This window comes from Lathamus discolor, chromosome 20 (genome assembly GCF_037157495.1).
Source record: "Lathamus discolor isolate bLatDis1 chromosome 20, bLatDis1.hap1, whole genome shotgun sequence".
Taxonomy (NCBI): domain Eukaryota; kingdom Metazoa; phylum Chordata; class Aves; order Psittaciformes; family Psittacidae; genus Lathamus; species Lathamus discolor.
Genome location: NC_088903.1, coordinates 3,940,237 through 3,954,186, shown reverse-complemented (window position 1 = coordinate 3,954,186; position 13,950 = coordinate 3,940,237). Strand labels below are relative to the sequence as shown.

Sequence of the window (13,950 nt, the reverse complement as noted above, 5' to 3'; positions counted from 1 at the left end):
AGACTTCTCATGTAAATAAATATGTTGTCTAAGTGATGGCAGGGATACACAGATTGGACAAGCGAAACAAACAAGTTACACGCTCCTAGTATGAAAGCCCTTACTCTATCATGTACAGTGAGAAAAAGAAGATAAGCAGAGTAGATCTTAAATGCACAAAATATGAAAGAGCAAAAGAGAACAATAGGACAATAGGAGCTACAAAAACCTTCAGCAATGAAAGTAGATTAATAATGGAACGAATAATGCACAGTCTAACATGAGAGATTTGAGCTTCATCTTTCATTTAGGGGAGAACTGAGAACAAATCCTCTCTCTGTATAGGTCCATGAAGTACACATTGCCTCCCAGTAGCTTCAACAGGATCCTGTATAAAGTGGCTTTTCCATCCTAAAGCAGATCCAGGCTGCTTGAGGCAACAGGCAACCCATTCTGGAGACCATGCCATGAGAATGCCACCCGATAGAAGTGAGATGTTCGGTCCTAACCAAACACCTTGAACCGAGCAATGGGCCAGATTGCGTGAGATATCAGCACAAAAATAGTGTTCAGCAAATTATTCTTGGCACAAACAACAAGGTTGGTAAATGCCCTGGGAGAAGGAAACACCCTGATGGTGACACCCACTGTCAAAAATATAAATAGAGAGAGCTGGGGATGAAAATTTACAGTCCTGACTCTTATCAGGCTGTGCACCTCCACTTGGGATTGCGGTCAGACTCACCTGCTGGCACCATGAGCTGTGGCACTAAGTCCTCGACTAGTACCACTAGAATTAGCAGTGGAGGAGGTGGTGGTGGTGGTGGTGGAGGATATAGCAGTGGAGGCGGTGGAGGGGGCAGCAGCTGTGGAGTGCGGAGGTCTGGTGGATACTCCTCAGTGTCCTCTAGAAAATACACCTCTTCTGGAGGAGGTGGAGGCTTTTCTGGGAGAAGCTTTGGTGGAGGAGCTTCCAGGAGCAGCTATGGAGGGGGCTTCAGCAGCGGCAGTTGTGGAAGGATTAGCCGCAGTAGCTATGGTGGCAGAATAAGTGGCGGCAGTTATGGAGGAGGAATGAGCTGTGGAAGTATGGGAGGAGGATTTGGATCAGGTGGGGGTAGTTTTGGGGGAATGGGAGGTGGTTATGGAGCTGGCCTCGGTGGAGGTAGCTTTGGAGGCGGTGGCTATAGTGGAGGTGGATTTAGTGGCTTTGGGGGTAGTGGTGGCTTTGGTGGTGGCAGCTTTGGAGGTGGTGGCTATGGAGGAGGTAGTTTTGGTGGAATGGGGTTTGGTGAAGATGGTGGCTTGCTGTCCACGAATGAGAAGCTGACCATGCAGAACCTCAATGATCGCCTGGCTTCTTATATGGATAAAGTGCGACGCTTGGAGGAAGAAAATTCTCAACTTGAGCAACTGATCAGGGAGTGGTACAAGAATCAAGGTCCCACTAGTGCCAGGGACTACAGCCAATACTACAGAACCATTGAAGAACTGCAGAACCAGGTAGGACGGAATGTGACTAACTTTGAGCAGATTCTCTTTAGAACAGCACTTGCCTCCTGCTGTTTGGGGCAGTACATCCCCTCCTTTGTGCCAGGGGGAAGCAGGTTTGGGTAGTGACAAAACTGGCTCCTGGTTTTTCTCTGTCATGGTGACACGGGGATCCTGGCACAATTGTATTCGGTGCAGGTAGTGTGGTTTGGTGAAGCAGCAGATCTTTATTCAAGCACCCATCATAGGTCAGCACCCATCATGGGGCCTGTCCAGTGCTCTCCTCAATGCTACTGTTTAAGGTCCCTTCCAACCCAAACCATTCTGTGATTCTATGGTTCTATGTGCATTAGTCTAACTCTAGCCCTCAGCCATCTAAGAGTCCCATACATCCTAGATGACTGGGTCGCTGCCAAACGCAATGGTTATATGTTTTCCCACTGTTTTATTTAATACAGGGGATTTATTTAGCTACCTTTTCCAAAAAGGTATTTTAAATGGATATTTGTAAACAAAAATTGACAGCAAAGGCGCTTTCTTTTAACTGGAAGCAATAAACTCTCTATACATGGCTCCTGCAGCATCAGTCAGGCTTGACATTGCCGTAAAGATATTGTGAGCTGTATTTCTACACAGGAATTTCTTCCCTCTCTCTGTGTCAGACTGAAAAAACAACTGACTGAATCCATCTGCCCTCCCCCTTTCAGATTGTTGGTGCAAATGTGGACCTTAACAAGATCCTCCTTGACATCGACAACACCAGAATGACTGTGGATGACTTCAGACTGAAGTGAGCCTTTCCTTCCCTTCCCCCCCCCACTTTCATATTGTCTTTGTAGATGCTACAGCCCCTTGGCTCCAGGGGCAGAACAGAGAATTGCGGGGGAAAGCATGCTGAGAATTACTAGTTTAGCTTTTCATTAATATTTTTCTCTAGAGAAGAGACTGAAGGTGCCATTTCCAGGACTGCACTCTAAGTTTCTCCATCCTTGAATGCAGATTTATAAGCATAATCCTCATCATATAGATCTCATTGACAGAAATTCTACTGAAAGCAAACAAACATATTAAAGATGGAAAGAGAATAAGGACCTTTCTTTTAAGAACTGAGCAAGAGATTAAAGACCAAAGATGTACTGATGGGAACTCTTCATAATCAATCCACAACCAAAGAGGTCTGGCAGCACTTTTACTGTCTCTCTTGTCTGTTGTTCAGGTATGAAACGGAATATACTCTCCACCAGAGTGTGGCAAGTGATATTAATGGCTTACGCCCACTTCTGGATCAGCTGACTCTAGCCAGGTCTGACTTGGAGACACAGTTTGAATCCCTGAAAGAGGAACTGATCTATCTCAAGAGGAACCATGAAGAGGTAAGCTTCTCCACCCTTTAAAACAACAAAACACCGAGAGGATTTCCTGTGGGTTTCTTCCACCAGCAGTAACCAGATTTTGGCTGCTTTGACCATTCAAGTAGACACAACCTGGCTTTGATTCTCAGGAGTGTGCAGCACTCACAGCTTCCCACAGCCACTGTAACAAGACACGTGGGTCATCATGGGCAGAATGAGGCCAGGGAAATGAACAGCTCCAGTGCAAAGTACAGTTTTGTTGCTGAAGTCATGGAAGGAAAATTGGAGAGAATACATGGAGCAGCCAGAAGGAAATGTTGATCCTACCCGCAGGGATATTTCCCATTGAGAAGAAAAATACATAAAAGGATTTTCACAAAAAAGCACGCTGCACAGAATTCCTTGTGCATGTCCGGGTCAATGTGTACACGGTGCCTGGCTGTTGTGCACTGCAAAGTCTGCCTTAGGAATGGCAGAATTGTTCCCTATCCTAATGAGGCCCCTTTGCAGAAGCAACACGGCTGTGTGAGGATTTGTGTCCCTTTCTTTTCCTTCACTTGAAGCCATGACATTTCTCCTTGTCTTCACCTTTTGTGTTTTCTTTTTCCCAGGAAATTAAGGGTCTGCAGACACAGTCTGGGGGGGATGTCAGTGTGGAAGTCAATGCTACTCCTGGCATCAACCTGATGGAAAAACTGAATGAAATGCGTAGCGAATATGAACGACTCATTGAGAACAACCGGAGAGAGGTGGAAAGCTGGTACGAAACCAAGGTAAAGCACAAGGGGTTGGTTACTAAATCTTTCACAAAGAACTGAACCTATTTCTACCCAGCAGAGGAAAGACAATTTATCACCTATTCTTTAAAGGACATAAACTTGAAATGACTTTAAGCAGTTTACTGGAACAGACCAGTTCTGGAGCATACAGGTTATGTGGTAAAGCATGGGGAATGTCTGTGTGAATTACGAAGACTTAAGTTAGCAGAGTGGCATGTGGGAAACACAGCATCAGTCTACGTTACACCTCTCTTTATTCTTATTAGTTGCTTTCTCAGTGTTTCATGATACCTCCCCCAATGTTTTCTTATTATCCAGCCAGCCTCAGTTATGTATGTGAATTTTTCAGATGGAAGAAGTTAACCAACAAGTCCACTCAAGTGGCCAGGAGATACAATCAAGCAACCAACAGATCTCTGAGCTGAGACGTGAATATCAGAGCCTGGAGATTGAGCTGCAGTCGCAGATCAGCATGGTAAGTGAGGACATCTGCTTCTGTTTCGCTGGTGACACAGGCTGTATGCGTCACCAGAATGAAAGTGGTTACACTTAGCACTCCACCTTTAGAGAATGGGAATCCAGATCACTTATCTTCAGAGACAGGCTTTTTGCCTGGTTTGTGAAGATCTCCAGTTTTCCACAAAAGGGAGTTAAACATGCTACAGTCCCATAAACACCGTCTTGTGTTTTCCCTTTGCAGGTGGACTCTCTGCAGTCCAACCTGGAAGACACGGAACGTCGTTACAACATGCAGCTGCAGCAGATCCAGGGGATGATCGGTCCCTTGGAGGAGGAGCTGGCCAGCATCCGCTGTGAGATGGAGAGTCAGAACGAAGAGTACAAGATGCTCCTGGGCATCAAGACCCGCCTGGAGCAGGAGATTGCTCAGTACCGGGCTCTGCTGGAGGAGGGGCAGCAGGACCTTGTGTATGTAAAATGGAAAAGAGCACAGCATTGTGTGAACCCTGGGTTGGTGGATCAGTCACAGAGATAATGCATTTGATGAGTAACTTTTTTTCTCCTTTCTCTCTTTCTGCAGAATCCCAGCAGGAGGAATAGGAGGAGGAATGGGAGGTGGTAGAATAGGAGGTGGTGGTTATTCTTCTGGAGGAGGAGGAAGAGGAGGAGGTGGTAGCATGAGTGGTGGATATAGCGGTGGTGGTAGCATGAGTGGTGGATATGGAGGTGGTGGCATCTCCTCTGGTGGAGGAATGGGAGGAGGAATCGGAGGAGGATCGGGAGGAGGAAGTGGAGGAATAGGAGGGGGAAGCGGCGGTGGATGCAGTAGCATTGGAGGAGGAGGAGGAGGAGGAGGAAGGATCTCTGGAGGCGTCAGCAGTTCCCACTCCTACTCTTCATCTTCCCAGTCTCAGGCCTGCAGGAGTGGCGGTGAAAGCCAAGGTGAGAGCTATTGTACCTGCATGCTGTTCTCTCAGTCCTGTCCTCACTGATCCATGCACTCTGGCAACAGACTGTTCCAGAGGTGAACAGTGCTGAGGATACACTGGAATTTCTGGGAAGTGTTAGATTTACTTCTATTAACAGTTCTTTCCTACTTGTGTGCAAAGAATCAACTCCACTTAAGAAACCCACTTTCAATTACTATTCAGTTTTGTGGGTGACACCAGCTACCGTACCACACTGAGGTTTTCCTTTATGCTTTCAGAATGCTTATGGTCACCTATCACACCACCAACCTTCTTTTCTGTCTGGTAGATACTGGTGCCTCAGAGTCGGTACCAGCACTGCAGAAGTTAATGATTGCTTTGTTTCCAAACAGGCTATGGAAGAAAATCTTTTGACTAAGAATATATCTCGAGGATCCTACAGCGCAACACCTTTCAAACCAAAATTGGCTCAAATCCTCTACAATCCCCTTGCTCCTGAAGAAACACAGATGCTCTTCACAGTCCCTCAGCCTTGCTGATGCCATCTATCCAAAAACGCCCATCAGAGCTACTCAGAAGGGCTGCTCAACCTCCTGCCCCACATGCTGTGGGCTGCTTCAGCCCAGAACTTTGATGGCTTCCACCACTGTCTCCTGAGCTACTCACTTTGCACCTTCAACCTGGTTGTTACTTGGCTTGCTCTGTATGAGGAAAATGTCGCTAATAAAACTTCATTTCTGTCTGATGCAACCAAATCCTTTGTGCAAGTTTTCTTCCATCTGTGGTTGTAAACACTTAAACAGAGAAGACAAAGCCACAGCAATACACACCTCTAGGTAGAAAAGCTGGTGATACAATAGTTGCTAATGGAATTTAGAGTTAAAGCACAATTTTTAGGCATTTAGGGCAGATCCTAATCTTCTTGGAGCATCCTGAGCTATGCCTCTGCCTTTCAGTTACATGCCAGATACTCTTGTGGAGCTGAGCTCTAAGCTCAGTGACAGTTGAGCCGCAGGCTGCAGAACTTAGCACAGCACTACAAGGGTGCTAACATCACAACAGTGCCCATCCAGGCCTGACATAAAGAAACAGGGATGGTTACAAATGACGACTGTAAAATGAATGTTTCAGTTTAACTGACACTCACTGGTTTAAACTGGAAATGCACAAACTACGGGTCTGGTTTTGAACAGACAAAAGAAAAAAAATTAAAGGAAGTATGATTTACAGGATCTTTACAAAATTCTTCTCCATAAAACACTAATGCTAACAGCAGTATGTGCTTCCTATCCGTGCAAATGAACTACATGGGAAAGTACCAAGGCTATTTACTTTTGGATATAGGAAGATCTGTGCTATGAACCAAATTAACATAAATGTTAAACAGTGACAAATACTTCCAGCGACACGCAATAGGAAGAATGAGATTCCACTAATGGCGATTTCTAGTTCTGCGGTTTACAAACGTCTTCTTGGAAATTTGGATCCTTGGATCCATCATCTGGAGAGGGAGGATGGTCACAGTAAATGCAATGTCAAAGTACCCACCTGTGCCATGCTGGAGCCCTCTAGAGGGTACTATGTTGTTACCTCATGCACCTTGCACATTACAACTACCTTTACAGATGTCAATCTACACTTTAACCTCTAAAGAGGATTTGTTTTCCTGCCTTGTAAATACCCTGCTGCCCCACAGGCACCAAGTGCTACAGACCATACAGTGAAGCTCAGAAAGGGGCAGAATATAGACAGCAACTAGGGAGAGACCCACTTAGAGGGAATGAAGGGTCTTCAGGAGGAAGTCACTGGTATGGGAATTAAAAACATGTATCAGAGGACTGGTGGGAGCAGGAACCTTGTCTGTAAGCAGTTCTTTGGTGCCTGATCCAGTGGGTGCTGGAGAAGCTGAGTGGCAGCCAGTACATGCCAAGAGCAAAGCACAACCTAGAGCTGCTCCTGTTCAGGACTTCAGCCCCAGCTCTTTTTACATCCACAGGACACTGCACTGGGTTTGCAAATCAAGGGTTTGGCAGTGGGGGGCTACAGGGGTCACGCATGTGAGAAGCTTCCAGAAGCTTCCCCCATGTCCAACAGAGCCAATGCAGCAGGTTCCAAGACAGAACCACTGCTGGCAAAAGCTGAGCCCAGCAGTGATGGTGGTAGCACCTCTAGAATAAGGTATTAAAGAAAGGGAAAAACTGTGCAACACCAGCAGAAAGAGGAGTGAGAATGTGTGAGAGTAACAGCCCTGCAGGGCCCAAGGCCAGTGAAGGAGGAGGGAAAGAAGTGCTCCAGGCACCAGAGCAGATTCCCCAGCACCCCCTTGGTGAGCTAAGCCTGCTTTGCCCATGACAGTAACTGGTGAGTGATCCCTCCCTCTCCTTATCTCAACCCACGAGCCTTTTGTTATATTTCTGTCCCCTGTCCAGCCCAGGAGGGGAGCGATTGAGCGCTTTGTGGTGTCTGTCAGGGTCATCCCAGAGTGGCACATCAAGGCACTGTTGTCTTCAGATTTAGATCATCCTGCTCCCTCCTCTGGTTCATCCCTTCAGGTGTGAAGCGACTCAGTCCCTTCTCACTCTTCTTTGATAATTTTCAGGAGTTTATTTCTTCCCCTGCAATATGGAATCTCTTCCTAAAGTACTTCTACACTGAACGCATCCTCCCTCTCCATGGATGAGCTGATTCTGAGGTGGTCATTTACAGCAGATCCCTCCTTGTGCTTCCTTTGTACCAGCCAGCAGCTCTTCTGCAGGAGTTAAAGCGCCAGTGCTTAACTCACAGCTGGAAACCTGAGCTCGTTCCTGTTGAGCCGTTTCTCAGTTCCCCAGGAGCTTCTTTGGTAAGGATGGAAAAGGTGGCTCAGTGACCATCCCTCGCCGCACAGGCAGTGGAAAAAAATACACAACTGCTTCTTCCTCTGTTGTGTGTTGCAAGACACTCTCTCACGGTACAGTGAGGGAACAAGTCACTGGAACAACTCAGGTAATGATTATATTTTCCCAGATCTAATCTTTGTCACTATAGCTTTGAATCAAACTCATTTTTTACTGCATTCTATAATACAAGGACATAGTCCGAGAAATGCCTGTTTTTAATATATTATGAGAATAGGAAATTTCAAAGAGTTCGCCTGTAAATTTCCTCTGGGTCCATTTAAAACTGCTAAAATAAAATAAATAGCTGTGTGATAGGAAAAGGTCAAATATATTTTCCCTTGCTAAGAACTAATTTTGTGGCTGTCACCCAGTTGTCTTCAACAACAAAGGGACTGCAATCACCATCCTCTACCAGCAGGACCTTCTGAAATATCAAAGGTGACAAGAGAGTAAAACATTCGGTGTGAAGTTCTATTCCATAACAGCCATGGAATGTAATTTTAAAGCTAATAATTTATCTCAGTAAATCACAGCAGATTTCCAAATAGCCAGTATAAGTGGTGAATAAATGGAGGCCGGTTGTACAAATCGTTGTCTGTGATCACAGGAGGAAGACAAGGGCTGAAACACGGAATTTCACCACCCAGAAGACTGCAGGAGACAGACCAAGGTGGGGCCGTCATTAACTCCAGTTACTGGCGATATATTGCCAGATTAATGGAAGCTGTGAGATATTATATTATCCAACAAAATATCCAAGAGCCACCCACATGAATTATAGTGCATGCTTTGTGTGAATCAACAGACATACTTGAACAGAAGGGTAATGCGTTTGCCTTACCTCAGACAAAATTTCATTAGCACATCACTTTTGGCATGAGCACTGGGGCTGGCAAACCTCCTGGGAAGCTGGGCTGCCTTCAGCTGACACCCACCCAGCAGGCTATAAATGCCCTCAGCGAGGACACAGCCTGCAGTCGGAGCATCTCCATCAAGCTTGCAGCGGGCTTTGCATTTGGGGCTGGATCTCTCATTCCTTCCACCATGAGCTGCAGCATCAAGAGAACATCCAGCACCTCTTACCGCAGCGGCGGTGGCGGCGGCGGTGCCTGTGGTGCCGGGAGCGGCCGGAGCTCCTCCGTCTCCTGCAGGCGCTACGCCTCCTCCGTCGTCGGGGGCAGCTATGGGGGGGGAGCGTGTGGCACTGTCTATGGCGGGGGCATGAGCGCAGGCAGCCTCGCTGGGGGCTTTGGGGGTTGCATAGGAGGGGGCTTTGGTGGCGGTTTTGCGGGAGGCTTTGGTGCCGGTGGGGACCTCCTGCTCAATGGCAATGAGAAGGTGACCATGCAGAACCTCAATGATCGCCTGGCCGCCTACCTGGACAAGGTGCGAAGGCTGGAGGAAGAAAATGCTCAGCTGGAGCACCACATCCGGGAGTGGTACAGGAAACAAGCTCCCAGCATTTCGAAGGACTACAGCTCCTATTACCAGACCATTGAACAACTCCAGAACCAGGTAGGACAGCCCTGACTAATGGGGCTCCATCTCCCACATGCTCTTCTCCGTTGTAAGACCCTCCTCCTGCCTTCTGGCAATAGCTCCAAAGGGCTGGAAGGGAGCTACTGGGTGGCCTTCCTGGTGCTGCTTCAGGCAGGGAGCTGCTGAGCTGTGCTTCCCACCTCTTGGGCCAGTAAACCCCCACAGGAGCAAAGGGGATGTGCTCTGAGGTCAGCCCAAGGCACCAAGTGCTCAATCATGCCTAGACCTGCTGGCACACAGAACTGAAACCCCACATTGCAGAGGTGGCTCCAAACCAGGCGTGTGTGGTTTCCCATTCTTCCACCTGCTCCCACCCAGCTCAGCTGGATGGAGCACAAAGCCAGAGCACCTGGACTGCAAGATATGAACTCCCTTTGTCTCTGTACATTCCTATGTCTACTCGATGAAAGGACCCAGGCTGTCTTTACAGTGAGGTTACATCAGTACCAGGAATATTGGTTAAACAGACCATGAAGAAGCACACTGCAGCAAAAGGCTTCAATACGTTCCTTGGGACATTTCTCTAATTTGAGAAAGAGAAGCAAAGAGTAGGGATTCAGTAGCATGGTCTGTGATAGCCCAAGTGTCCTTGAAAAGCAAACCTGAGGTTATTTCCCTCTCACATGGCCTCTGCATTACTGCAAGAAACAATTCCAAGACCCTCAACAACACCCCGCCAAACCTTTGGGTCTTCTTTCTTCTTCTGGATGCCTGGAATGCAGAAAGACTTCTTTTCACCTTCCCCTTTTGTAGATCATTGCTGCCACAGTGGAAAATAACAGAATGCTTCTGGACATCGATAACAGCAAGATGACGGCTGATGACTTCCGGATGAAGTGAGTACCTCTCCAGAACCTTGCATGTCTTTAAAATCCTGCTCATAACTTCAGGAGACAAGGCAGCACTTCCCTAAGTGGTGTTACTGAGTCTTCATGTTTTATTGGGATACTGATCCTGGAAAGATTTATGCCACTGACAGTCATAATCTCATTTCTCCTTTTCCCTGTCTCTCTTGTCTGTGCTAAAGGTATGAGAATGAGTTGGTAATCCGTCAGACTGTGGAGGCTGACATTAATGGCTTGAGAAATCTTCTGGATGACCTGACTCTGGTCAGATCTTCCCTGGAATCTGAGCTCGAGTCCCTGAAGGATGAGCTGATTGCTCTTAAGAGAAATCATGAGGAGGTACGATTCAATGATGAATAGGGCACGCAAGACATAGTCCTGTCATTCTTCAGGGTTCCCAAAAGCAATTCAGCCTAATCTCGTGATTGTCATTCCATTGTGCCTTCACACTGCTCTCACCACAGACCCCAACACAACCAATGACCTGGCCTCTTTGCTTCTCTCTTCACACACTCTGCAGGAGATAAGGCAGCTGCAGTCTCAGACTGGAGGTGATGTGAGTGTGGAGGTCAATGCTGCCCCTGGACCAGACCTGACCAAGATACTGAATGACCTGAGGAACGAATACGAGCAGATCATTGACAAGAACCGCAGAGAGGTGGAGCAGTGGTATGAAGTCAAGGTATGTAGCAAGGACTCTGCTCCCACGATGGAGCATGGACGTAGCTCTGATGTAAGTAGCAATGACTAGGGCAAAGGTGGGTGGAACATCAGGATCTATGGAGCAGTGACTCGGCCGTCTCCATGAGGACGGGCTGAACGGGAGAGGCTCCCTGGCTGTTCAGCCTCTCAGTCAGCCAACCGGCTCCCTGAAGGGACTTTCTCACCCAGAAACTGTGCTTGGGCTTTGTCTCCTGCAGATCGAGGAAGTCAACCGCCAGGTCACTTCGAGCAGCCAGGACATCCAGACAAGCAGCCACCAGCTCACTGAGCTGAAGCGCGAAATGCAGAACCTGGAGATCGAGCTGCAGGCGCAGCTCAGCACGGTACGTGGGGCGCGATGCCTGAGGGCTCTTCCCTGCTCCCAGCGGGCTGGGGGACAGCTCTGGTCCTCACCTCCTGCATTCCCACTTCCAGAAAGGCTCTCTGGAGAACTCCCTGGCAGAAACCGAATCTCGCTACGGCTGCCTGCTGCAACAGATCCAAGGGCAGATCAACTCTGTAGAGGAGGAGCTGGCCAGCATCCGCTGTGAGATGGAGAGTCAGAACCAGGAGTACAAGATGCTCCTGGGCATTAAGACCCGCCTGGAGCAGGAGATTGCTCAGTACCGGGCTCTGCTGCAGGAGGGACAGCAGGACATTGTGTATGTATTCCATATAACAACAAGAGAATAGAAGAAATCTTTGTGTACTTAATTGCTAATAGAGACTTCTTGTCCATGGAACTACATCAGCACCTTTTTTGACTGAATTTCCATTGGTTAGGGGCTTTTTTTTATGAATTAATTTCTCTCCTTTTACAGTGCCTCTCAAGCAGCTTTCCAAGCTGGTGGAAAATCCTCCCATTCATATTCTTCTGCTTCCTACTCTCATTCCCAGTGTGGTGACATGTCAGGTAAGACAACACTTTGTAAAGGTATGTTTGTTAGTGGGTCACATCTGCCCCAATGACTACAGTGTGTTCTGTCAGAAAAAAAGTTTGCATTTGGGTTGGGTAAGACCCAGGAGTGAGAGAACTTCATTGGCAGTGTCATGGAGGAATCAGGGGTTTAAATACAGTAAGTCTTGCCCTTCCCACTACCTAAATGAATACAAACTACAGATTAGAAGCTTTGCAGGATGGGGTTTGGTTTTTTGCTCATTGTAATAAAAAAAGAAATACAGATCTGAGAAAGTTCCAAGGGTAGTGCTGGGCTTGAAGCCACTGAGCTTCTCTTGCTAAAAGAGCATGTTAGGTGAAAGGATTAAGTTCAGCAGGAAAGATCAGATCTCCCCTAAGGCCATGATTTGCTCTGACTTTACACAGGACAGGCAAGAGTGTGCTAGAGCAAGAGCATCAGCACTGGCATCCTCCAGCCAGACACATTGGACATGGACCATGAGAGCCTGCACCAATTGCTTCTGCAGCATGGCTGATGCAACTGCAGCTCTTTGGATGGCGCACCCCTGCCTCATCACCTCCGGCCATTCTGCACCTCTTGCCTCCCTCAACTTGCCTTTGCTTCTTAGTTTAAGGGCTTCAATTCTGCTGGCAACACGGCTTCTAATAAAATTTACTTCTGCAATGCAAAAAAACAGTGTCTGGAAATTACGTGAACAAACTTGAATGGGTATTATCAAGCTCACCAGCCCATACCAGGCTGTCAATCGTCCTTTGTAACTCAGGACAACCTATTTCGCACTAAGAAAATGGACACCATGCTCAGATAATAACTTCTTCCCAAGAGGTCACCTCAATAGCCCTCTGTCAGGTTAAAGCCATTCTCCCTTGTTTTGTCCCTACAGGCCCTTGATCAATTCTTGACACAAGTCTTCTCCTTCCTCTGAAATTACAACCCATTTACCACATCGTTTTCTAATAGCCCCTAAGGGATTCTTTCCTGACCTCTCACCCTGCTGCTGTTCACTAAAGACACTAGGAATTGAAGAGTGAAAGGAGAAAGACAATGCCAGTGAGGGGAACTCTCTGAAGATTCATTAACTGTTAATGTACTAAACCGTGCTCAGTGCCACTACCATGACTCACCTGAGCCCATTAACCTCTGGCTTTACTCAGCTCGACACAGCCAGAGTTCCAAAGGGAAGATGTGACTCAGTGCAGGTTGTTCCAATCCCTATGGATTTCCTGACATCAAATATTTCTCCACCTTGGACTAGGCAGAGAATTACGTATTGCTATCTTTTGTGCGGCAGTACAGCCACAAGGCAGTGTGCCTATTTCCTTCAGTATCAAGCACAAAAACATTCCTAAGGTTTATGGTACAATTTTCAATCTAAATACCAATATAATACCAAGAACCCGAACTGGTCAGTACACTCACCTGGCTGAGACGCCTTAGAGAAATGAGAGAGACATTTAATCTGCTGAAAGTAATTTTTCTGCTTAAGAAGATAAAATATGGAATAAAACAGGAGGTGAGAGGGCAACACTAAATTAGAACAGATATTTTATACATATTTTGCTTTCTAAAGATCACAATGAAGCCCCTTTTCAGTCTATGACTGTGCCTCAGACACACAAAACCAACCAGGTCTCCTTCAGTTACAAGTGCCTGTTCCCTTTACCTATCAATCTAGTAGCTGCTGTTTCATTTAAGACTGAGGGTATTGTTCTGTCAAGGTAATGAAATGAAAAGTTTTCCCATCTTAAACAACTTGCAAGAGTATTATTTCGGTCTTCTTTCCATAATCATGTGGATTACAATCACAATTGCAATTCATGCCATGATTGCAGTCTGCGGTAAGAATCCACAAAGAAGACACTTTCTATTCATGTTGAAAAACTCGGTTTCCAAACTGACTTTTTTAGTCCACTTTCAAGAATTCTTATGAATAAAAGCCCTTCTCCAAAGAAAGGAAAACTCATTTCAGGTTTTAACAGTATAGAAAGTGATGTAAAGTGAACGCAAACACAACTTTCATCTCCAAAGGCTGCCAGAATTCATTCAAGTCTCAGCTCTACTTACCATAGCCAGAAC

At 46.8% G+C, this 13,950-nt stretch overlaps 2 protein-coding genes across 2 annotated transcripts; both read left to right on the top strand.

Annotated features, from left to right (window-relative positions):
* The first annotated feature begins 735 nt into the window (after positions 1-735).
* LOC136023899 (keratin, type I cytoskeletal 13-like) lies at positions 736-5,582 on the top strand. The gene is made up of 8 exons (XM_065698897.1): positions 736-1,482; positions 2,178-2,260; positions 2,687-2,843; positions 3,434-3,595; positions 3,951-4,076; positions 4,302-4,528; positions 4,641-5,002; positions 5,382-5,582. Exons 1-8 carry the CDS (start codon positions 736-738, stop codon positions 5,405-5,407), a joined length of 1,890 nt encoding a protein of 629 aa, XP_065554969.1. The 3' UTR covers positions 5,408-5,582.
* Positions 5,583-8,912: 3,330 nt separating this feature from the next.
* LOC136023915 (keratin, type I cytoskeletal 16-like) lies at positions 8,913-12,298 on the top strand. Its single transcript, XM_065698921.1, has 8 exons — positions 8,913-9,383; positions 10,161-10,243; positions 10,435-10,591; positions 10,773-10,934; positions 11,173-11,298; positions 11,390-11,616; positions 11,776-11,867; positions 12,279-12,298. Exons 1-8 carry the CDS (start codon positions 8,913-8,915, stop codon positions 12,296-12,298), a joined length of 1,338 nt encoding a protein of 445 aa, XP_065554993.1.
* Positions 12,299-13,950: the final 1,652 nt, after the last annotated feature.